This window comes from Ranitomeya variabilis, chromosome 6 (assembly GCF_051348905.1).
Source record: "Ranitomeya variabilis isolate aRanVar5 chromosome 6, aRanVar5.hap1, whole genome shotgun sequence".
Classification (NCBI taxonomy): domain Eukaryota; kingdom Metazoa; phylum Chordata; class Amphibia; order Anura; family Dendrobatidae; genus Ranitomeya; species Ranitomeya variabilis.
In genome coordinates this window covers 439,362,443-439,389,079 of record NC_135237.1, presented here as the reverse complement: position 1 = coordinate 439,389,079, position 26,637 = coordinate 439,362,443, and the positions used below count along the sequence as shown (strand labels likewise).

At 45.1% G+C, this 26,637-nt stretch overlaps 1 protein-coding gene and 1 long non-coding RNA gene across 2 annotated transcripts in view; one reads left to right on the top strand and one right to left on the bottom strand.

Moving 5' to 3' along the window:
- DSG2 (desmoglein 2) overlaps nt 1–16,644 on the bottom strand; it is a 39,122-nt gene extending 22,478 nt beyond the window's left edge. The window contains exon 1 of the mRNA XM_077270398.1: nt 16,469–16,644. Within this exon, the coding sequence (XP_077126513.1) occupies nt 16,469–16,513 (45 nt within the window). The 5' untranslated portion in view covers nt 16,514–16,644. The remainder of the gene's footprint in view (nt 1–16,468) is intronic.
- The window catches only part of LOC143782675 (uncharacterized), an 85,522-nt gene continuing 64,446 nt past the window's right edge, over nt 5,562–26,637 (top strand). The window contains exon 1 of the long non-coding RNA XR_013217019.1: nt 5,562–5,679. This is a non-coding gene — a long non-coding RNA (uncharacterized LOC143782675). The remainder of the gene's footprint in view (nt 5,680–26,637) is intronic.

Genomic DNA, 26,637 nt, shown 5'->3' with positions numbered 1-26,637 from the left:
CTGTCGCATTCCTTTTCAGATTAGCGCAATTCTTGCCTTTAGCATCGCTAGAGACCCATCATACCTTAATGTAAGAGGTGTACGTTTTACAAGAAATTAGCTAATGTGTATGTAGAGTGAACTGTGTATCCTCCACATGGACTATGGACGTATTCCTATCATTTACCGGTTTCTTTGGATGGACTCATTGAATTGACTAAGAGACAGAAGTTTTTTCTCCTACTTATACATAATGTATATTGTTTATGTGGTTTATGTACAGTACATACAGAATACCTAGGAGAGTCCACTGTGGCTTGAGCTTTTTAGAGGATGGTGCACAGATGGTGGAGTAGGCCCATAGAGAGCCAGGTGGGGTGTCCATGATGATGGCCATGTGTTATCACCATGCTATCACAAGAAAACTGATGTGAGGAGAAGTTAGGGATGCATATAAAAGAGGTATGGTACCTATATGGTACGGTACTTATAGGGTGTGGATGATTTTTTCATAGTGAGGATAGTTTGCTTGTAGTGACTATTGGACCTTCTACTGGCCTGTACTGTGATTAACCCTGAGGCCAGTCTCATCCAAAAATGGCTGGGCTGTGCTGGAATATGGTATTTGGACTACGAGTGGTTTGCTGGAGACTTAGGCTATGTGCACACGTTGAGGATTGGGGTGAAGAATTTTCTGCACAAAATCTGCATCTCCTGGCAGAAAACGAAGGTGCAGATTTGACGCGTTTTTATGCGGATTTGCTGCGGATTTCATGCGTTTTTTACCCCTGTGGATTTCTATAACGGAAGGGTGCAGAAATGCTGCAGATCCGCACAAAAGAAGTGACATGCTACTTCTTTTGATCTGCAGCGTTTTTCATGCGGAACTTTCCACACCGTTAGCACAACATTTTTTTTTTCCCCTATTGATTTACATTGTACTGTAAATCTCTTTGCAGATCTGCAGCGTTTCTGCACGGAAAAAAACGCTGCAGATCCACAGGAAATCCGCATCGTCTGCACATAGCCTAAGACGTTACAGGGGCCTGAGGAAGGCTTTAGTGAGATTTAGTTTGGGAAATCGAGCAAGGCCTGGTTGTCATACAACTATACTCTGCAGGTCAATGTAGGTCTGGTTAAGTAGACTGTCATCTGGTACGGGGCTAGTCTTGGAGCATGGTCTGCAGTGGCTATAAACCTATCAGCTGGGAAAAAAAAGCCACGTTGGAGTGAGCAAGGTTTAGCACAAACCTAGAGAAGCCAGTGAGAAGCTGTAGTGGAGGCTTGGTTGCATAAAGGCCTGAGGTTTGTCCTTTAAAGGGAACTTGTCACCCCCACAATCGAAGGTGAACTAAGCCCTCCAGCATCAGGGGCTCATGCACAGCATTCTGTAATGCTGTAGATAAGCCCCAGATGTATCCTGAAAGATGAGAAAAAGAGGTTAGATTATACTCACCAAGGGGCGGTCCCGGTTCTGTTCTGGTCCGATGGGTGTCGCGGTCCGGTCCGGGACCTCCCATCTTGTTACAATGACGTCCTCTTCTTGTCTTCACGCTGCGGCTCCGGCGTACTTTGTCTGCCCTGTTGAGGGCAGAGCAAAGTACTGCAGTGCGAAGGCGCTGGGCCTCTCTGACCTTTCTCGGTGCCTGTGCACTGCAGTACTTTGCTCTGCCCTCAACAGGGCAGACAAAGTACGCCGGAGCCGCAGCGTGAAGACAAGAAGAGGACGTCATCGTAAGAAGATGGGAGGCCTCGGTCTGGACCGCGACGCCCATCGGACCAGAACAGAACCGGGACCGCACCCAGGTGAGTATAATCTAACCTCTTTTTCTCATCTTTCAGGATACATCGGGGGCTTATCTACAGCATTACAGAATGCTGTAGATAACCCCCTGATGCCGCTGGGCTTAGCTCACCTTTGATTTTGGGGGTGACAGGTTTCCTTTAAGTTCAGTTGTATGGAGTATGAAACTGAATAGAGCTGTCCCTGGGATGAACATCAAAGCAAGAATGAAGGAGGGACCACCCGTGACAATCAGCTGTTTAAAAGAGACCATGGGATAAATGCTGGCCCCATAATCTTTCTATGCTACATGCCCTTGATGAGTTTTATTACGTTTTTGACGCTGCATATTTTTGCTGTGGCTAAAAAGCAGTGTTTTACAGTACCAGCAAAGTGAATGTGACTTATAGAAATGTCATGTCCACTGTGATTCCATTTTTATTTTTTTTTTACATTGCGTAAACTGACCTGCAGTGCGTTTTTCCAATCCACAGCATGTCAATTTCTCTTGTGATTACGCTGAGCTTTCTGTGCAAAATTTCTTTGTAGACTTGCATTAGATGTGGAAAATTTGCAGGTAAAAAAATAAAAACACACGCTTTTAGTGTATTTACACAGCGTAAATGCATCAAAAAAATGCACGCAATCCGCACCCGAAAATGCCAATACCAGGAAGTTTCAAAATCAAAGAATTATTTAAAGCATGACACTCCGAACAGAGACAAAAAAACGTAGAGTCCAAAAACTTACACAAAAACTGCAAGTAAACTAAGGTGCAGAAATTCAGCATCATCAAGAACTCAGCAAACACCGATCGTGGGAACGCAGCCTTAATGCTTACAACACTTTGCACCTACACTCCATCTGCTCACTGACTCCATGGGACAATGCTGCATCGTCTCACAGCGATACTGAGATACTATTTTTGTAACCCCAATTCATTCGTATGGGAGTGATGGAAACAACACAGCCATGCTTTGTGGTTTCTGGAGCCCCACTTTCTGTGACTGTCTTGAATGTTATTATTGTCATTTAAGCCATGGGTGGCTAACAAAAAAAAAAAAAAATCTGATTGGAATTATTTAATTGGCCCTTAAAAAAGGGACCCATCAGGTGATTCATGCCTAGAACTACTACTGTATGAATCAGAAGCCAGCAATGGGGGGGGGTGACTAGTCATCATAGTTCCTAGCAGCTTCTTTTTGGCTGGCCCAACATACAGTCTATTATGCTTCCCTAAGCAAAGGGAAATGGCAAAAAAATAAATAAAATAGGAGATTAAGGACAAAGCATTTGATTGTATGCTTACACAGAGGACTGGAGTGCAGCCTTTTGTCAGAGGTATACACTGAGATATTCCCAAAACTTAACCTCCAGGCTCTAATAAAGAACAGAGTTCATCATGACACGAGTGTGCCTATGGCTACCTTGAAGCTGCACATACACTGTGCAGTATCACTGATTAAGGCATACCTCCTTTATCCCATAGAAAAGCCAGGTAGGAGATCGCCAGCACAGCAGGTGTGCGACATTCACTAATCATACATATTGGCGCCATACATCAGTGAATGCCAGGCTTCTTTACATGTAACATGAAGTTGATGGCTATTAAATATTCATTCCTGTTACAGGATCTGCAAATTCATCATCTATAACATTAAGTAATCCTATTGACTAACATTACACTAGAAGAGCAAGTGAATATATAAAAAAAAAACCTAGGACTAGGAGGAAGATGTCAGACATTTCCAAAACATTGGAAAACTCCAACCATGTACCTGATTACATAATGGTTGGAGTTCTCCAATGTTTTAGAAATATTGTATATATGTTAGCAGTACATTTAACATAGAGTTAAAGGGAACCTGTCATGTACTAAAACTGTACAGCCGCTGTACTGAGAACTCGGCTGAGGGGAGGAATTGAATTTGATTCCTCCTGGCAGCCTCCGGCTTTCAGTCTATGTACTGAGTGTTAACAGGAACCGTGCTAGCCGCATCTCTATGACTAAAAGTCTGAGGCTGCCAGAAGGAATAAAGTTCATTTCCTCTGGCAGCCGGGCACACTGCTTTAAAACACTATTAACCTGCAGATATGGGGTTAATCTTAAGGGTATGTGCCCACGTTGCGGATTCTGCTGCGGATTTTGAAAATCCGCAGTGCAAAACCACTGCGGTTTTCACGCGGTTTCTTCCTCTGCGGGTTTTCAACTGCACTTTCCTATTGGTGCAGGTTGAAAACCCGCGGCGGATTCCGCAGAAAGAAGTGACATGCTACTTCTTTGTTTCCACGCGGAATTTTCCGCAGCATGTGCACTGCGGTTTTTGTTTTCCATAGGTTTACATGGTACTGTAAACTTAGGGAAAACTGCTGCGGATCCGCAGCGTCAAATCTGCTGCGGATAAGCAGCAAAATCCGCGGCGTGTGCACATACCCCAATAGTGTTTTGGGACATAACAGGTTCACTTTAAGGCTTCCATACTCATTTGAGAAAAGTTGTATGAACCCATCAAATTCGTAGCTTCTGTTGACCATTTGTAGGGCACGTTGAATCTCATTGCTGGATCCTTTTGTTCTCCCATGATATAAGCCGCCATCAGCGTTGTCTTGCCACAGCTTACTCCCCATTTCCCTGATAAAAATACATGCAAGTCCAACCAAATTAAGGGGGCAATAGAGGTGTCTACTGATAATGGCAATGTCTACCTAGTCTACTTGCTAAAGCAAACACATCCTTAGCTTCCAGTCAGGTTTACATTACTCACGTCTTTAGCTTAAGGCTAAATTGCTGTTTTGAGAAAAGGCAGAGAAAATGCAAAGTGGTTTGGTATTACTGACGCCACATGTTCTTCTGTCTCCAACAGCGATATTAATCATATTTGTGTACAGGGAAATGGGAGTTTGGAACATATTTAAAAGAGATTTTGTATGACACATGCTAATTGTAGGACACTCATCTACCTCAAGAACAAGTGCCTCCTGATTCCCAACCATCCAGGTGTAGCAGAGAGATTGAGCCACAAACTAAATGGAGAAGGCACTGAAAGTTCATGGAGGCCATCTCTACAAAAGTCTAAAGTAGTAATAGGAAGAACTGAATGAGCAATTTGTTCTTGAGCAGTACCAATGATTGCCTAGTCTACATGCACAAGGAGATGAATGATGAGCTACCATGCCATGACGCTCGTCTGACATTACCATTTACAATACATATGCTACTACAAATGAAAACAGCAGCATTTGGTAGGAGAATATTAACATGAACACAACATACATCAGGTCATGAGATGATAATGTAGGTCACACGACAGTTGTGCCCACAATGAAATTACTCATGTAATTCTTTTGTTTTTCTGTCAGATAAGTTACGGCCACATGATTCTTGCAGTGGCTTACATCCCTCTGCCTATATGGAAAATACAAATGCTTGGCGAGCATTCATGGCTATGGTGGAATTGGAAGAGACAGCTATCGAGGGTATACAGATAACGTTAGTCATGGAAGACGCTTACTTTACATCAATTACTCATGTAAAGACGTCCATAGATGAGAATATTGTATTAATATATAACTGTCCACATTTAATTTTTTTGTTCAATTAATCACACTTATATTATCCTTAAAACGGTTGCCCACTGCTTTTTACATATTCTTAGGATAGGCCATCAATGTCTGATCGGTTGGGGGGTCAGACACCCCCGCCGATCAGCTGTTATTGGTGGCAGCTGGAAATACTCACTTGCCGAATTCCTCCGCCTACTATTGATTTTAACAGGAGGAGGATGTGCAGTGGCAAACCCTGGCCACTACAAGTAGACTGAGAGGCTCAGCAAGCGAGTACTGCTGACACTGAGATCAGGTGGGGTACCAGACCCCGATCAGACATTAATGACTTATCCTGCGGATAGGTCATCAAGGTAAAAGCAGTGGAAAACCTCTTTAAGTTCTAAAGTTATCATAGTGCAGCTGTACCAAAAGAAATCTAGGCAATACATTCAGAATTCAGATGGGTAAATGTGGCTCCAATATAACCATCTGTGGAAGATCTAATGCCTCATTCAGATGTCTATCAGTGTTTTTCACCGATACGGCACAAACTCATCATAACCTGTTAACAAATCGGTGTTTCTTCACAGACTGTGTCCATGCAAAACTCAAGCAGACAAGTAGTTTTTTTTTTCCCGCTGCTCTGATGAGAAGTGCCAATCAAGTCTATTTGTCCATGAAAAACAAGTGTTCCATAGATGGCATCCATGTGTTGTCAGTGTTTAACATTGGATAGGAGAAGCTTTGTAATTTACCCATGCATGAAAAATACTGATGACACACTGGCCAAACCGGTACCATTTTTACTGTGTACTCGAAAAATACTTATGTCTGAATGAGGTCTAAGAGGGTTTTTCCCCCTTTTACGCTGCTCCTACTGAAAATGAAAAGGCAAATATCTGTTGAATTTATTAGCATCATACAAAAACCATTTACACAAAAAACTCATTTACACTGAAGACTACTTGTGTATATATAGTAAATGTGAAATCACCAGTGAGTTTTATAGAGTCAACCTCATTCATGGACTGTAAGGCTGTGCGCACACGCTGCGTTTCTGATTAATTTTTTCAGTGCAGATTTGCCAAAAACCCTGGAGGGTTTCCTGATGACAGCAAAGTGAATGAGAACCCTGAAGTCTCATTCACATGTTGCTTATTTGTGACTAGCAGATATGGAGCAGCTTTAAATCTGCGTCAGGTCAATTCTTTCAGGACTTTTGCTAGAGATTTCACCCATACTAATGAGTGGGAAAAATCTGCACCAAAAATTCAAGTAAAAAAAAAAAGCAGCAAAAAACAGGCGTTTTTTTTTCTGCCAAGAGATGCAGAAATTTATGTACAGTAAACGCTGCTTTTTTTTTCAAACTTAGCTTTTTAGTGCAGAAAATCTTCAGTGTTTAAAAGTTCAAGCAAAGTGTATGTGATTTAATGAAAAGTCATGCCAATATGAATTTAAAGATGCCATGGGGCACATGGTATACTTTTCCCCTATATGCTTTTAACGAGAGCCTGAAAAGATGTATGTATAAATAGTAATTGCGTTCAGCGCAGAATCAGAGTATTTGGCACTTTAAAAAATGCATGAAAGAAAAAAACATAAAAAATGTGCAACAGAAATATACGAAAAAACAAAAAATTATATGATAGATAGATAGATAGACAGACAGATAGATAGACAGACAGACAGACAGACAGATCGATCTAAGACCCGCAATAATCAGTGCAGATTGCTAGTACATATTTTGGTGCAGACAACTACAGAAAAACAGTAAAAGAAAAATGCAGTATTTTCGCACATAACATGGCATAGGCTCCTACAGTTAAAATCGGTGTTATCAATGCGAGTTCATCTGGTTTCTAGGTCTGTTCTTGCACCCCGATATATGGACTGACTGTTTTGTCTCCAGACGCAAACATAGCAAATAGATCAATGGCTGCACTCAACTGTACTAAAGCAAGGCAATGTGCGATACATGAAATGTGAATAGCGTAATGGCTTGTGAAATTATGAAAAAACACGAGATGCTTAGCACAAAATTTGGCCAAAAAATGTGAGCCCATCCACCATCGTCAAGGTAATCTCATGGATCGGATGGGTCCCTGACCTGTCTACCTAGTGTGAACGCTTACCTCTGGCTAATAACATGGTAAAACCTGCACCCATCCGATCCATGAGATTACCTTGACGATGGTGGATGGGCTCACATTTTTGGGACAAATTTTGTGCTAAGAATCTCATGTGTTTTTTCGTAGATTTCACAAGCCATTATGCTATTCACATTTCATGTATCGCACATTTCCTTGCTTTAGTACAGTTGAGTGCAGCCATTGATCTATTTGCTATGCAAGTCTTTTTTGGTTATGCACCAGTTCAGACTAGATCGCTGTTCAGTCAGTTTACCTACATTTCCAGACGCAAACATGGCAGTCTCATAGGCATATACGAGGCTGCCGAGTTAAGGTCAGGAGACCTATGGCCAGTTGATGAATTTGAAGAAATACATCATCTTACAGTCATGTCTGGCCCCAATATCAATAGGCCCTGAATAATTACCATCTTAAGGAACATTTCTGTAAACATCAGCAACCGTCACAGGTAGACAAACCCAATGGGTCATTAAACTTGTCTCAAGTCATAAACCCCTTCTGTATGCCCCACTAACGCATACGGTTTGGTCTTATAGACAGGAGCTGGTGAGAAAAAATAATTTGAGCAACCATATAAATCATAGATAGGCATAGTTCACCATTCTTCATGTAAGGGAACCATGTCCGGCATACATAACCTGCCATAACTGCTCCTGGTGGATCAGTAGCTGGGCCAATTTGAACAGATGACTGAAAAGCTGATTACGAGAATGGTTTGATTGTATCTTAGAAAATATATACAGTATTATTACCTTAAATATTTTTTTACCTAAATTGTTTCTTTAAATGCGCTCATGCACCCTTACCCTTAGGGCTGGGTTCCCAAGATCCAGAACTAGCAGCGCTTTGAATGCAGCATATGTTAGCGGTGTCCAAAGCGCTGTGTTCTATTAAAAGCAGGTGAATACGCATGTGTTAACTGAACCAAGTAGATTTACCGCATTCAATCCATTTCTATTGATGTTGTTTCTGTTGTGGAGACTCGCATCTCTGTAAGAGAAATTGACATGCTGCTTTCTTGACAGACGTGCTACATGTCAGTAGGCAAAAAAGGAGCAGCATCCAATCCAGGTGAAAAACAGAAAAAAAAAAAAAATCTTTATTCCGCCATGATACAACGTTTCGACCAGTGCTGGTCTTTATCAAGAAACGTTGTATCATGGTGGAATAAAGATTTTTTTTTCTCTTTTTCACCTAGACTGGATGCTGCTCCTTTTTGCCTTTTGATTGTTGCATCTCCAATTGGGTTCATTGGATTTGGAACATGCATCCCTATACTGAAGTGCTGTCGGCTGCTGTTTTTTTTCTATGCGCCGCATGTCAGTGTCTACGGATGATCCACAGGCGACTATGCACGCATAGTAGACATGGGATTTCAAGAAATCCCATCCGTTATGCTGTAATATTTGGCCGCTGCAGGTTTGACTGTGCATAAATACAGTGCGTCAAACCCGCAGTAGTTCCTGATCATGGACACATACCCTAAGGGTATGTGCACACGTCAGGATTTCTTGCAGATCCGCTGCGTTTTTTTTCCCGCGCAGAAACGCTGCAGATCCGCAAGCGATTTACAGTACAATGTAAATCAATGGCAAAAAATAAAAAATGCTTTGATAATGGTGCGGAAAAATCCACAAGGAAAACACAGCAGTTACAAAAAGGACCATGTCACTTCTTTTTACGGATCTGCTGCGTTTCTGCACCCATTCCATAATAGAAATTCGCAGTGGTAAAAAAAGGAAGAAATCTGCACAAAATCCGCAAAAAAAAACAAAACACAACGAGCAGATTAGGACCTGCGTTTTCTGCCAAGAAATGCAGAATCTGCACAGAAAATTCCACAGTCAAATAAGCAACATGTGCATATAGCCTAACAGGTTTTGGCAGTGATCTCTCCCGACTCCCCATACACATGAATGGCCTGATGAGCGTGTATGTGTATTCAATGGGGAAACTGTAGTAAACTGCTGCCATATTTTAACATCTATGGCAATAAACTGTCAGGTATTGTATCTTGCCTTGTCTGATCGTTCTATGTCTCTTCACATCTTGTTATGGGAAAGTAGTCCCCATATATATTAGTGGGTGCTGCAGAAATTGGCAAGTTTGCCCAACTAAATCTAGTGTATATGAAGACCTTAGGGAAAGGAATAATCTGATAAAGAAAATAGATTTTTCTGTAAAGGTGCCCATAGCCTTTAGTTAACTGTTGGCCAAACAGGTATTTCACTTGACTCCATCATACACATATGTGAACGCTCAGCTCCGACAAACGTTCATGTGTCATCTATAGGTGAACACAGCAAGTTGCTGCTTGCAAAACAAATGAATTGGGCAAAAAAAAAACTGTCTGAAGGCCACCCACCCACAAGGTACAGTAAATGTTGGGTTAGGCCAACTTTTAGCTAAAGTGTCTGCGAGCCTTATGCCGATCATCAGATACCGCTAATATGACAGCGTACGTCTGATACATCCTAAGGAAAGGATAGGCTGCAGTAAACCATTATTAGATCATTCCAAGTGAGTACCTAGTGCTTATACAAGTGTAGCGCCCATATATCCCAGAACAGGCTACGGTATTCTTTACTACAACAGAGATCCCAGTAATATAATTGTCTAAGGGTCACTTCTGTCCTCAACTTCCGTCACGGTTATTCATTCGCTGATTGGTCTCGCCAGCTGCCTGTCATGGCTGCCGCGACCAATCAGCGACGGCCACAGTCCGATTAGTCCCTCCCTACTCCCCTGCAGTCAGTGCCCGCTCCATACTCCCTGCAGTCACCGGTCAGACAGGGTTAATGCCAGCGGTAACAGACCGCGTTAAGCCGCGGGTAACTCACTCCGTTATCGCCGCTATTAACCCTGTGTGACCAAGTTTTTACTATTGACGCTGCCTATGCAGCGTCAATAGTAAAAGGATCTAATGTTAAAAATAATTTTAAAAAAATAAAAAATCATTATATACTCACCTTCCGCCGCCTTTCCCGGTCCTCGCGACCCTCCGGTAACCGCTCCGTGCAAGCGGCAGGTTCCGGTAGTAAGGATCGTGTGGGAGAAGGACCTGCCATGACGTCATGGTTATGTGACCGCGACGTCATCACAGGCCCTGTGCGCCTGCACGAGAAGGACCTGCCATGACGTCACGGTCATGTGACCGCGACGTCATCACACCCTGGGACCGGAAGCTGCTGCCTGTACCGCGCAGGCAACATAACTACAAGTATGGTGAGTATGTTAGAACTACAAGGGGCCCTTGGATCGGAAGGTGAGTATGTTTATTTTTTAACCTGTGACATACGTGGCTGGGCAATATACTACGTGGCTCTGTGCTGTATACTACGTGGCTCTGTGCTGTATACTACATCACTGGGCAATATACTACGTGGCTGGGCAATATACTACGTGGCTGGGCTATATACTACGTGGCTGGGCTATATACTACGTGGCTGGGCTATATACTACGTGGCTGGGCTATATACTACGTGGCTGGGCTATATACTACGTGGCTGGGCTATATACTACGTGGCTGGGCTATATACTACGTGGCTGGGCTATATACTACGTGGACATGCATATTCTAGAATACCCAATACGTTAGAATCGGGCCACCATCTAGTGCCTTAATAATTACGGTATATTAACAGAAGGCAGATTTGTCTCTGACTACTACTCATCTGACAACGGCAAACATCTATTTCTACCAATGTATTTCACATGGATGGGTCAATTATACAAACATGTTGCATTGGAATATACACCTTCATTGTCAACTTTTACAGCTTCCCCTCTGGTCTGATGTTAGATTATTGGAAGGGCCCACCGTAATATGAAGGTTTCCTAACAGTTTCTGTAAGGGTATGTTTCCGCCGTCCGGATTGGCAGCGCTTTGGACGCAGCTCCATCCAAAGCGCTGCTGGATTTGTACATGCGGTGATTCTGCATGTGTTCACTGAACCATGCGGAAATCACTGCGTCCTATACATTGAACTATATATTTATCTTGTGGAGCCTGAGCTTCTCCGCAAGATAAATTGACATGCTGTGGTCTAGAAAGACGCGTCACATGTGCGTATACGCAGGGAAGCCGGAGATGTCCCTGCACGCATAGTGGAGATGGGATTTCATAAAATCCCATCCACTATGCTGTAACATCTGGCCGCTGCGAATTGGACGCTGCGGATGTACGCGGCATCCAATCCGCATCATTTCCTGACTGTGGAAACATACCCTAAGGGTCTAAAACAGACATTAGCAGAAGACTTCTAGTAAGAAGTACACAGTGACAGTGAAATTGAAGAACACAAAAGGTTAAAACTGCAATGTCAAATGTGCTGGAGGATCATAAATAACAGGACCTGAAGAGTAACTGCAGCTAGGTGTGGTAACATTCTTCATAAGCCTTCCCTGGAGGCATCACCTACTGAAAGCATTCACAAACCTAGAAGCTTTAGGCTATGTGCACACGTCACTTTTTTTTGCGGTTTTTCGCTATAAAACCGCAAAAAAAACCGCTCACATTAAGCATCCTATTTAATAGAATGCAATCCGCATTTTTTGTGCACATGCTGCGTTGTTTTCCTGAGCGGAAACGCTTTCCAGAAAAAAATGCAGCATGTTCATTAAATTTGCAGAATCGCAGGCATTCCGCACACCTAGGAATGCATTGATCCGCTTACTTCCCACATGGGGCTATGCCCACCATGCGGGAAGTAGGCAGATCATGTGGGGTTGGTACCCAGGGTGGAGGAGAGGAGACTTTCCTCCACCGACTGGGCACCATTTAATTGGTAAAAAAAAAAAAAAAAAAAAAGAATTAAAATAAAAAATAGTGATATACTCACCTTCTGATGGTCCCCGGAGTCTTCCTGCCTCAGCAGTGCCTGCGTCCGCTTCCGTTCCCATGGATGCTTTGTGTGAAGGACCTGCGATGACGTCGCGGTCAGGTGACCGCGACGTCATCACAGGTCCTGAACACAAAGCATCTATAGGAACGGAAGCCACCGCCTGCACCGCTGAGGAGATCGGGGGGCCATCAGATGGTGAGTATAACCATTTTTTTAATTTTTTTATTATTTTTAACATTATATCTTTTTACTATTGATGCTGCATAGGCAGCATCAATAGCAAAAAGTTGGTCACACTTGGCAAACACTATGTTTGACAAGTGTGACCAACCTGTCAATCAGTTTTCCAAGCGATGCTACAGATCGCTTGGAAAACGCTAGCATTCTGCAAGCTAATTATGCTTGCAAAACGCTAGGAATATGCATGCCAATTCCGCATGCGATATACCCACGGCAGGAGTTGCAGAATTGCTGCGGAAATTACCGCGGCAATTCTGCAACGTGTGCACTTAGCCTTAGGGTACGTGTCCACGTTCAGGATGGCCGGCGGTTTGGACGGAGCGGCAAACCTGCTCCGCCCCTTCTGCAGATGCGATGATGCCGGATATGTTCATTGCACACATCCGGCATCATCGCACCCCACACATAGGGCCCTGTGTTCTACCTTGTGTCGGCGCAGTGTTGCCGTAAGGTAAACAGACATGCTGCGATCTAAAAAGACGCGCCGCATGTCCGGAATCGCAGGGCCGCCGGATGCGTGTTACCACGCATAGTGGAGACGGGATTTCATAAAATCCCCTCCACTATGCTGCAACATCTGGACACTGCGTGTTTGACGATGCGGCACTACGCAGCGTCAAACACGCAGTGTTTCCTGAACGTGGAAACATACCCTGAGGCTGGGGTCACACTGGCGTTTTAAACGGCCGAGTGCAATGCGATAAAAAATCGCATTGCACTCGGACCAATGTTAACATATGGGGCAGCTCCCAGCAGCCGACTTTTTGTCGGCCGTTTTCTTCGGTCCGAGACAATCGCAGCATGCTGCGATTGTCTCGGACCGAGGAAAACTCTGGGCTCACTCGCACCCATATAAGCCTATGGGTGCGAGTGAGACAGCGCACACCACTCGGATATCATCCGAGTGACGTGCGTTAAAAGCGGACCCCAGCAATGGAGGAGATGGAGAAATTCATTTCTCCGCCTCCTCCGCAGATGTGCTCCGATCCTCCCTGTGCGAGAGAATCGGAGCACAGACGCATGACACTCGGCTCCTGCTCTGCTGCGAGCAGGAACCGAGGGTCATTAGCATATCGCATCCGATGCTCTCGCATCGGATGCAATACGCTAGTGTGACCCTGGCCTTAGGGTGAAAATCACACAGTTTTCTTTAATCAAAGCCAGCACTTCATTCAAAAGGAAAGGAGACGTATGAAGGAAGGAATTAAGGGGTGTTCCCATCTCCAAGATCCTATCCCAATGATTAGTAGGTGTAAAAAGATACATAGAGTGCTCTGTGGGAGAACCAAAATAGGAATCTTGTGGGTGTGATAGATTTTAATGGCTAACAAAATATAGTGAATGATGTTACAAAGCAAGCTTTCGAGACTGCTTACGTCTCTTCATCAGGCATTGCAGGACCTTAGGTATCCATGGTTACGACAACTAGCTGTCAGTGGTCGTAGCCATGGATACCCAATGTCCTGCAATGCCATCCATGCTATCGATGGATTATCTGTCCCTGTTTAAAGAGGACCAAAGGTAGCCAGTATTTTTTAATCTTATTTCTTCCAGCTTTCCTTCTTAGTATTGTTTTTTTTTTAATTTGTCATTCAGTTCCAGAAATATGGGCCTTTTTATGAAACAGACCCAATAAACTAATTTTTATGGTCTTTAGAAAATGGTGTTTACAGGGTGTTTTTTGCAGCGCAGCCTAAAGATGCCTCCAAAGAATCCTGTGAGCACCACCTCCTTGGTAAAGACCATTAAGCACTAAATAAAAACACACCTATCTCTGAAATGGGCAGTTTAAAAAAAAACAAAAAAAACACACACAACAAAAACAACCCAACAACATGATATTGGCAAAAGTAACCACTGTGTACAGCTCTACTTTAAGAGATAGGAAGCGTAGATTTTCTTTTTTGATAACATTTTTTGACAGTGAAAAAAAAATTATGGTATATTACACGTTCTAAATAAAGCTGTTTTGTTTTTCGCACTTCCTGGTATTTTTTTATTGATACAGTTGTGTGAATGCGTTAAACACATAAGCATTTTTATCTGTAGATTTCCAACATCTAGTGCAATTTTATGGGGAAAATCCACACATAAAAGTCAGTGTACCAGCGACAGAAACTGACATGTTGTGAATTTAAGACACAGTGCAGGTCAGAATACGCTGCGTAAAATAAAAGCCCAGCGGGCAGGAGAGAATATATATATATATATATATATATATATATATATATATATATATATATATATATATATACATATATATATATATATCTCCCATCCGCTTTGCAGGAACTGTAAGGCTATGTTCACACTAGGGGTTTTTTCAGCTGAGCTGCGTTTTACAGTTCCAGTAAAGTCCATGACATTTCAGAAATCTCCGGCACACACATTGGTTTTTTTGGTCCTCAGTATTTTGTGCTTTGCTTTGTTTTTGCAGAATAGAGCATGTCACTTCTTTCAGCGTTTCACCCACTGAAAGTAATGGGTGGAGAAAAAACCCAAAACACAGGAATCAGGTTTTATGGCATTTTTTGTGCCAAAAACTGATGAAGTATAATCAGATTTTTTTTTTTGCACTAAGCTTTATCACCATGCACAAGGGACAAATGTAACTTGACAAAAATGCAGCAAAACACAAGAAAAACCTGATTTTTTTCAGCAGCTGAAAAGAAACACAGCAAAAACGCCTTGTGTGAACATAGCCTAAGGCTACTTTCACACTAGCGTCGGGAACAACCCGTCGCTGCGCGTCGGGCCGACGTTCCCGACGCTAGTGTGGTCTCCGCCGCACAACGGGGGCAGCGGATGCATATTTTCCACGCATCCGCTGCCCCATTGTGAGGTGCGGGGATGTGCGGGGAGGTGGGGGCGGAGTTCCGACTGCGCATGCGCGGTCGGAAAAAGCGGACCGTCGGGAGCAAAAAACGTTACATGTAGCGTTCTGTTTTCCCGACGGACCGCTACCATACGCCCAAACGCCGCCAAACGCATTCACCGTTTGGAAATGCGTCGCAAATGCGTCGCGAATGCGTCGCTAATGTTACTCTATGACGAAACAACGTATCCAGCAAAAACTTTTGCTGGATGCGGCGTTTCGCAAAAACGACGCATTTGCGACGTATTGCAGTTAACGCTAGTGTGAAAGTAGCCTTAGACACTGCTTTTTTTGGACAGTGTAAATATTACGTATCAAAGGCTCCCCAAAAACTCATTGTGGGGACTTAACCCTAATCCATGAATGTATTATCTAGTCTGTACGTCTAATTCCGCAGGTGAAGACTGTAGAATCCTGTTTGGAGACTTTTCAGCATCAAATTGCCTAAATCTTCTAGCTACATTTAAGAAAAACAAACAAATAAAGAAACATCAAATAATGGTGGCAAATAAAGAGGCCCAGGCTTGGTGGAGAAGAGGAGCCCATGTGTCAGCGCCTCCCCGGCCTTTGTTTCCTGGCATTCCTGACATTTTTCTCAGGGAGAAACACTGATTAATGACACCAGACTGAGTGGTCAGAGGGAGCCATGGCGCTGACCTAGGGGGGCGCGGGCACCACCACACTCCATGGGACCCGGCCCAGGACTACAGGCAGGATGCGACCATTGGGCAGCACAAGGAAACGATCATTAGTTTCTGCTTCAGATGGAATTAATTATCTAATGGTCTCACTGGGGGAGAGGCCGGGATCCGGGGAAGTGACCCCACACTGGGGCAGTGGGTGACTGAGGAAAGCCAGAATCCCCGCACCGTCCTCACAGCAACAAGTGCTCCAAAGTGCTGAGGGGTCGTCCACAGGGCAAAGCTGTCACCTGCAGGACTACTGCTCCCAGCATGCCCTGACAGTGCCGGTGACCTGGCTGGTGACAGGGTGTGGTCAGCACAGGTAGCACAGACCTCAGGGTGAGCCCACAGGTCCGGGGGTCACTCACCAATAGTAGCAGACAGATGCCTCCTCCAGCAGGGGTCCGCGCCATTCTCAGCTCCGCTCCCAGAATTGGGGGGTCCGTCCACAGCTCAGGTGCAGGTAATGTCAGCAGCCCGGCACACAGGGAAAATGGAGCCCTATGTGTGAGGGGAAGAAAGGTGTAGTGACTGCGGAGGGGGCAGGGAGCCAGGCACAGGGCGGAGGAGGGGGCTGGCCTGCAGGACGGCTCAGCTCCAGTGTCGTGTTCTCTGTGCTCCAGGTGAATATCACCCACCCAGACCGGCTGCCGCTGATGTCACCAGGGACGTAGCAAAGGTGTGCCAGAAACTGCAATGGCCGCTCTCCATGGCACTGTGAGAAGTTTCACTCTCTGTTTACAGGGGACCTTGGTGACAGCCTGCAGTTATTCATGGAAGGGAAACATGGCGGCTTTATGTGGTGTAAAAGTGTCCAGCTACCTTCCCTCCAGTACAGGCCTGGCTCAGGAGTCCCTGTAATAACCCTGCGAGTCCCAGGTGTGGCTGGAATCTGTAACAGACTGGAAATAAAGAGAATGATAACAATTACACATGTGTCCTACTAATAACTACTACACATATTACAAGTTCACTCAACTCTATTTGTGACCTGGCGCATCGCTTCAGTGTTTGCTGGACTTACATTGCAGCTTTAGGGCATGTGCACATGCAGCGGCTTTTACTACGGAATTATCGCGGTTTTTATTGCGGTTTCCGCTGCGGTTTTTCACCTGCAGTTTCCTATTGGAGCAGGTGAAAAACCACTGCGGATTCCGCACAAAGAATTGACATGCTGCGGAAAATAAACCGCTGCGTTTCCGTGTGTTTTTTTCCTCAGCATGTGCACTGCGGATTTCATTTCCCATAGCTTTACATGGTACTGTAAATGCATGGGAAACTGCTGCGCATCCGCAGCAAAATCCGCAGCATCTGCACATACCCTTAATCTTCTCACCTCGACATGCTTAACATGTCACTCTCCGCAAGGAGAAACGATACTTCTTGGATCCCTGGACTTACATTGAGAGCTTGTAACTAGAGATGAGCGAACCAATCCAAGTTTGGCATTCTAACCAGACTGTGAGGCCGGGATCACACATACGCGAGATACGGCCGAGTCTCGCAGGTGAAATCCATCCTCTGGCGCCGGCACTTTGGAGCGGAGCGTGCAGCACCATGTGTTGCTGTGCGGCTGCACGCTCCGCTCCGGAGTGCCGGCGCCAGAGGAGGGATTTCACCTGCGAGACTCGGCCATATCTCGCGTATGTGTGATCCCGGCCTTAGTGTAAAGGCTCATTTCCACTTGCGAGGCACACGTCCGTATCTCGCATGTGGAAACCAAGCTCTGGCGCCGGCACTTTGGAGCGGAGCTGTGCAGCTCCATGTGTTCCTATGCGGCCGCACGCTCCGCTCTGGAGTGCCGGCTCCACAGCTTGGTTTCCACATGCGAGATAAGGACGTGTGCCTCGCATGTGGAAATGAGTCCTTAGGGCTCATTCCCACTTGCGATCCATTTGGACGAGTGCAATCCAACAAGAAATCTAATTTCACTCACCCCAATGTTTCTCTATGGTGCAGCTCACATTTGCCATTATTTTCTTATGCTGATTCAGCATGCAAAAATAATCACAGCATGCTGCTATTGCACCCAAGAATTGGATCGCACGCATCCATGTAAGTCTGTGTGCGTGTGAAACATCGCACCACACTCGGATATCACCCGAGAGCAGTGCGATTCCCACCGACACCTGTAGCAGAGGAAATGGAGAAATTACTTTCTCCTTCACCCCACGCCCCACAGCTGTGCTCAATCCTCTTATGCGAGAGTATCAGAGCACAGTTGCATGACACTCGGTTCCTGTTCACAGCAGAGCAGGAGCCGAGGGTCATTAGCTGATCGCATCTGATGCTCTCTCATGAGGAAATCATCAGATGCAATACGCTAATGAGACCCCAGCTTAAGGCCGGTTTCACACGTCCAGATGTTTCCTGTACCGGAAAAATCGGTACCGGAGATATCCGTGTGCTCACGTGGTACATCTGTGTGGGATCCGTGTGTCCCTGTTTAGCATCCGTATGCTGTCCGTGTGCTGTCCATGTGTCCGTGTATTGAAACAATTTTTTTCAATTTTAACCGTATGACTTAACAAAAGCACACGGACGGCATCCATGTGTGGTACGTGTTTACACGGACCCATTGACTTGTATGGGTCCGTGTGGTCCGTGCAGCTGCACAAAAACGGACATGTCAGCTTGTTTTGCAGACGGACAAACGGTCCGTGAAAACATGCTGACATCTGCATAGACCCATTCATTTGAATGGGACTACGTAGGTCAGTGTCTGCGGTACATGAGAAAACTGTCACTACACGTACCGGAGGCACTGACGTGTGAAACCGGCCTAACACGGACTTTCCCCGGATGTCCGTTGCAGTGAGAGAGTTGTAGTTATAAAATGGCGGATTGGGAATGGAGCGGCACTGGGAACAGCTGAAGTCAGCGGGTGATGAATATAATACTAAGGTCAGGGAACTTACTCCAGTGCTGAAATAAAAAAACAACACACTGGAGTGGTGCTTTAAAGCAGGGGTCCCCAACTCCAGTCCTCAAGGCCCACCAACAGGTCATGTTTTCAGGATTTCCTTAGTCTTGCCCAGGTGATAATTGCATCACCTGTGCAATACAAAGGAAATCCTGAAAACATGATCTGTTGGTGGGCCTTGAGGACTGGAGTTGGGGAACACTGCTTTAAAGCATTCCCACCTCCACAGATGGACATTGCCAGATAGTGTGTGGAAAAAAACTAGCAGTTTTGCATGTTCCTGCTTTTTAAAATGTGCAGGCTTTCTTGAGATATTAAAGGGGCTGTTTCAGAAAACTATGGGTTGTAAACTGCAGTATTTATAGGAAAAAAAATTGAGTTCCCCTGGAGTCAGCACCAGGTCCCCACGATTGCCCCGCAGACGTGTATCTGCAGTTGTGACAGCACTGCAGCCAATGAGCTCAGCGGCTTGTGCCGTCAACACGGGCAGAGTCATTGAGCTCAGTGATTGGCTGCAGTGCTGTCGATATTACATCAGTGCTGACCCCAGGGAGGGTAAGCAATTTTGTTATATAACTACTGTAGGCATACCTCCCAACCGTCCCGGATACAGCGGGACTGTCCTGATTTTGACAGTCAGCCCCGCGATCCCGGGCGGGACATTAGTTGTCCCGCAGTGGTTGGGAGGTGTGCTGCAATATCAGGCAGTCACTGCGGTCAGCCTCTTCCCTGCACCCGCAGAGCTACCTGAGCACAGCACACCACATATTGGCTGCTTCGTGGCCACAGGACCTGTGATGAGGTCACAGGGGGAGGAGTCAGGGGTCACATGATCGGGACCTCGTGGATTGCAGGACTCGACTCTGTGCTGGTTGCCAACTGGCCATGGTGCCTGCTGGATGAGGTAAGCTGACGTGTGTGGGGTCAGGAGGTGTACAGTGTGGATGTAGCGGAGCCGTGTGTGTACGAGGTGTATGGAGTGGAGCGCATGTGTGTACGAGGTGTATGGAGCGGAGTCGTGTGTGTACGAGGTGTATGGAGTGGAGCGCGTGTGTGTACGAGGTGTATGGAGCGGAGTCGTGTGTGTACGAGGTGTATGGAGCGGAGCGCGTGTGTGTACGAGGTGTATGGAGCGGAGTTGTGTGTGTAAGAGGTGTACGGAGCGGAGCCGTGTGTGTACGAGGTGTACGGAGCGAAGCGCGTGTGTGTACGAGGTGTACGGAGCGGAGCGCGTGTGTGTACGAGGTGTATGGAGCGGAGCTCGTGTGTGTACGAGGTGTACGGAGCGGAGCCGTGTGTGTACGGAGCGCGTGTGTACGAGGTGTACGGAGCAGAGCGTGTGTGTGTACGAGGTGTACGGAGCGGAGCGCGTGTGTGTACGAGGTGTACGGAGCGGAGCGCGTGTGTGTACGAGGTGTACGGAGCGGAGCCGCGTGTGTACGAGGTGTACGGAGCGGAGCCGCGTGTGTACGAGGTGTACGGAGCGGAGCCGCGTGTGTACGAGGTGTACGGAGCGGAGCAGCGTGTGTACGAGGTGTATGGAGCGGAGCCGCGTGTGTACGGAGTGCAGCTGCGTGTGTAGGAGTAACTATGTGTGGCCATTATACGGTACGAAGTATCATGTGCGGCCAATATACAGTATGGAGCATCATGTGTGGTCATTATACAGTATGGAGCATCATGTGGGGCCATTATACAGTACTAGATGGTGGCCCGATTCTAACGCATCGGGTATTCTAGAATATGCATGTCCACGTAGTATATTGCACAGTCCACGTAGTATATTGGTCAGACACGTAGTATATTGCCCAGTGACGTAGTATATTGCCCAGTGACGTAGTATACAGCACAGAGCCGCGTAGTATATTGCCCAGCCACGTAGTATATTGCCCAGCCACGTAGTATATTGGCCAGCCACGTAGTATATTGCCCAGCGACGTAGTATATTGCCCAGCGACTTAGTATATTGCCCAGTGACGTAGTATATTGCCCAGTGACGTAGTATACAGCACAGAGCCGCGTAGTATATTGCCCAGCTACGTAGTATATTGCCCAGCCACGTAGTATATTGCCCAGCCACGTAGTATATAGGCCAGCCACGTAGTATATTGGCCAGCCACATAGTATATTGCCCAGCGACGTAGTATATTGCCCAACGACTTAGTATATTGCCCAGTGACGTAGTATACAGCACAGAGCCACGCAGTATATTGCCCAGCCACATAGTATATTGCCTAGCCACGTATGTCACAGGTTAAAAAATAAACATACTCACCTTCCGATCCGAGGGCACCTTGTAGTTCTATCATACTCACCATACTTGTAGTTCTGTCGCCTGTGCGATGTACAGGCGGCAGCTTCCGGTCCCAGCCTGCTCGCGCAGGCACTCAGGGCCTGTGATGACTTCGCGGTCACATGACCGTGACGTCATGGCAGGTCTTTCTGCCAGACCATCCGTGCCTCGCGAGGAGCGGGAAAGGCGGCGTAGGTGAGTATATAATCATTTTTTTATTTTTTTAAATTATTTTTAACATTAGATGTTTTTACTATTGGCGCTGCATAGGCTGCGTCAATAGTAAAAAACTTGGTGACACAGGGTTAATAGCAGCGGTAACGGCGTGCGTTACCCGCAGCATAACGCGGTCCGTTACCGCCGGCATTAACCCTGGGTGAGCGGAGGGGTGTATGCGGGCGCCGGGCAGTGAGTGTGGGGAGTAAGGAGCGGCCATTTTCTTCCGGACTGTGCGCGTCGCTGATTGGTCGCGGCAGCCATGACAGACAGCTGGCGAGACCAATCAGCGAACGAATAACCGTTACAGACAGAAGGACAGACGGAAGTGACCCTTAGACAATTATATAGTAGATGGAGCATCATGTGAGGCCTTTATACAGTATGGAGCATCATGTGCAGTCATTATACAGTATGGCTATGGGTGTGGCTAGTTATGAATGGGTGTGGTCAGAGGCGTGGCCTAAAATTTGCCACGGCGTGCAAAGCGCGCCGCAAACTTTGTCCCTCTTTCCCATCATCAAAAGTTGGGAGGTATGACTGTAGCATATAGCCCATAGTTTTCTGAGGGGGGACAATCCATTTAATGTTCTTCTGTTTTCTTTCTCACTGGCTAGTAGACTGACCACCACTGCTGTCTAGATTGTAAACCCTGTGCTGAATCTGTCTGGGATTAGAAGTGAGCAGAGCACTCTAGGGATCCTGCATTAAGCCAGTGCTTACAATCTCAGTAGAACAGAGCTTGTAAGCACTGCACAACTTTTGCAGTCTAGCAAAGGTGGTTAGTCTCCAAGGCAACATGTCATAAACAAAACAAAAGTCTAAACATCTCAACAATGGCAGGAAAAAAAAATTGCAAAACTATTTTTACAAACACTACCCGACAATATCCGCTTATGAACATGGAATTAACCTTTTATAAAAATACAGTACAACTCGACTTTCTAATATATGAAACAAATTATCCCTTCACTCAGATCTGGAGTAATAAAGACCATAAAATCTGTGTGAATGGCTCATTCACACGACCTTATTATTGGCCTGTCCGTAAAAAATTTTGTTTTCTCTAACCGAATCTGTATGTGAAAAAAAAATGGCAACGTGCTCTAGTTTCTTCCGTAAATCAGTGAAACTCTGTCATTCACTTCTATGGGTGCGTGAAAAAAATTGGATGCCACACGGTGTCACAGTATAGCATCCAAATTTTTACTTATGGATACAATGCATTTCTCTAACATAGGAAACTGCAAATGGTCCAGCAGTCATGTCACGTAGTTCGTGTTCTGCAGACTGGAGCCCTGAGAGTCTCCTCCTAAGGGCTCATACTCATGCAGGCCAATAAAAAATCGGATTGCACTTGGACCAATGTTATTCAATAGGATCTCATTTGCGAGTTTTTTCCCAGCCGAAATCAGACTGCTGCTGCGTATTGCTGCGATTCTTGGATGAGACTTACTAATGTAAGTCAATGGGTGCGAGAAAAAAATCGCATGGTGCGAGTGCTGTGCGTTTTTTTTTCTTGCACCAGTGTCCTTTGAAAAGCTGGCAATTCATGTCCGGCGTACAGTAAAATCACACTGACTTGTTAAGAATAGAAAAGATAGAATAGATATATACACATAGAATACATATATATATGTCAGTGACACACACACACACATATATATGTATTCATTTATTCCCCAGTAGTTTACAACCGGTACGGTCATATTAGCAGCGCTCCCAGTTGTAAACTGTAGATACCCAAGATATGGATTATGGCGTGGGACTGACTGTACGCCGAACAGATATGGGTATATTGTTGTTTTTTTATTTTACATTTTTTACAGGAGATTGAGGGCTTCGCTTGGATTACCAGTAACAATAAAATGGTCAGTGTTTAGTGTTTTATTTAATTAACATACTTTATTCTGCATGTGTGTGTGTTTATTTAACCCTTTACAGACAATAGGATTAGTAATGGATAGGTGTCTTATTGAGACCTCTTCATTACTAAGCTTACAATACAAAGGTGACATTAACCCCTTATTACCCCATATGCCACTGCTACAGGGCAGTGGGAAGAGAGAGGCTAAGTGCCAGATTTGGCGCATCCTACAGATCATAGTGATAAATCACAACACCCAAAAAATCCTAAAACCCATACCCTATAAAAATGTTGCATTGTAGCACTGACCGTGCACCTTTGCATTTAAGGTGCTGGGAAATTTGAAGATCTCTGCTTACTGTCAGTAATTGGGGGCCATTTCTCAGGTTGATATGTATAGATTTATTTCACTTTTGTATAATGAAAAATAAATTAAAATATTAAAATCAGCAGTAATGGTATAAAATAGCAAAAAAAATTACTCTTCATGACACCTTATAAAAAAATCACTTTTAGGCTGCCGTCACACTATCAGTATTTGGTCAGTATTTTACATCAGTATTTGTAAGCCAAAACCAAGAGTGGGTGATAAATGCAGAAGTGGTGCATGTGTTTCTATTATACTTTTCCTCTAATTGTTCCACTATTGCTTTTGGCTTACAAATACTGATGTAAAATACTGACCAAATACTGCTAGTGTGACAGCAGCCTTACTGATAACATTTTCATACCTGTTGCAATTGATATAATTACATAATCTCTGTAAATATGTTCGCATTAATATTTTACTGGCAATACCAATATTAGATGATATTGGAGGAGGGTCAGGATGCTCATTAGATGGCCAATCCTGTTGACATTGATGGGTACATTTGACTTTAAAGGCAATCTCTCATGTCCATAAATGCTATTTACCTGCAAATATTATGTTTATTTGCAGGTAAATAGTGTAGGAGTCACTTAATCAACCACTGAATCCTATGCGCCTCAATGATGACTCTTCCCCTGCAGCCATAATAGCTTTGTCTACCATTGACTATCAGTTACTTGAAGCCAAATCTACCAATTTACAGACAGTAACTAAGGAGCAGATACAAAGTATTTCTAAATACACCAGAAAATACTTTGGAGTAACACTCTGTAAAGTTGTAAGCACTGTCGATTCTTGTCTGTGCTGCAAATGGACCTATCAGACTGGACTGATAGGATTAACACACAGAGCAGGAGAATTTCAAAAGGTTTTTGGGGGGTATACAGGAGGTGTCAGGGGGTTATATAAGCATTTATGGAATGCAGCTCAGGGGCTGAATTAGGTGATAGTTTCAGTTGATATATGACAAAACTGGTGACAACTTCCCTTTGATGCCCTGCAGCTATAACGTCTAGTGGATCATCACATCTTGTACAGTGATGATCAGTACCTGAGCCATGTAAGATCAGCTATTCCCAGGGAAACACAGTTTATACAGCAAAGACGCATACTGCAGAGCAGGCTGTCAATCACAATGCAGAGGAGTGATAATAGCACGCTGTATATTGAGCTGTTTCTGCTCCATGCATCGCCCCAACGACTGACAGTCAACTGCTACAGGAAAAATAAAACTTAATTTTCTCCCTATAGCCGTTGCTGCAGTAAGACAATTAGCAGGTTGACTTTTTTTGCAGCGTAATTGCTACAGAAAAATCAAGGACGTGTGACCTCACACTCGGCACTGCTACCTCTAGATGGCAGGCTACATGATGCGTCCATACAGCCTGTCATCCAGCAGAGCGGATCCGAACCCCATTCACTTGAATGGGGGTCCCGACAATACAGTGTTTGACACGCTGTCATATGCATGGCAGCGTGGCAAACACCGCTTCTGATCGGCGGAGAAATCATCCCCGCCGGTCAGAGAGTTGCGGTTCCCACGTTGTCAAAAGACAGCGGGAGCACTCAGCTGTGATTTGAGGTATACAGTTTACCTCCGGTCACTGGTGTCAGCTGATGGGACAACTGCTCCCATCATCCGACACCTGCTGCCGCTAATAACAGTGAGAGCAGGAGCGGATGATGGGAGTATTCAATTTTTCAATTAAAGGACTTTATTCTTGGTGTCTGTGTTTTCTTACAATGTGACTATGAGGTTAGTAAAGGGGGCATCTTATTGACGCCTCTCCATTACTAACCTCAGGGCTTCATGTCACCGGACAATACATCTATGTAATATAAATGTATATATATGTGTGTGTGTAACTGACATCTATATACACTGCTCAAAAAAATAAAGGGAACACTAAAATCCCACATCCCAGATATCACTGAATGAAATATTCCAGTTGTAAATCTTTATTCATTACATAGTGGAATGTGTTGAGAACAATAAAACCTACAAATTATCAATGTAAATCACAACTAATATCCCATGGAGGTCTGGAGTTGGAATGATGCTCAAAATCAAAGTGGAAAATGAAGTTACAGGCTGATCCAACTTCAGTGGAAATGCCTCAAAACAAGGAAATGATGCTCAGTAGTGTGTGTGGCCTCCACGTGCCTGTATGACCTCCCTACATGCCTGGACATGCTCCTGATGAGGCGGTGGATGGTCTCCTGAGGGATCTCCTCCCAGACCTGGACTAAAGCATCCGCCAACTCTTGGACAGTCTGTGGTGCAATGTGACGTTGGTGGATGGTGCGAGACATGATGTCCCAGATGTGTTCAATCGGATTCAGGTCTGGGGAACGGGCGGGCCAGTTCATAGCTTCAATGCCTTCATCTTGCAGAAACTGCTGACACACTCCAGTCACATGAGGTCTGGCATTGTCCTGCATTAAGAGGAACCTAGGGCCAACCACACCAGCATATGGTCTCACAAGGGGTCTGAGGTTCTCATCTGGGTACCTAATGGCAGTCAGGCTACCTTTGGCGAGCACATGGAGGGCTATGCGGCCCTCCAAAGAAATGCCACCCCACACCGTTACTGACCCACTGCCAAACCGGTCATGCTGAAGGATATTGCAGGCAGCAGATCGTTCTCAACAGTGTCTCCAGACTCTGTCACGTCTGTCACATGTGCTCAGTGTGAAACTGCTTTCATCTGTGAAGAGCACAGGGCACCAGTGGTGAATTTGCCAATCCTTGTGTTCTGTGGCAAATGCCAAGCATCCTGCACGGTGTTGGGCTGTGAGCACAACCCCCATCTGTGGACGGCGGGCACTCAGACCATCCTCATGGAGTCGGTTTCTAACCGTTTGTGC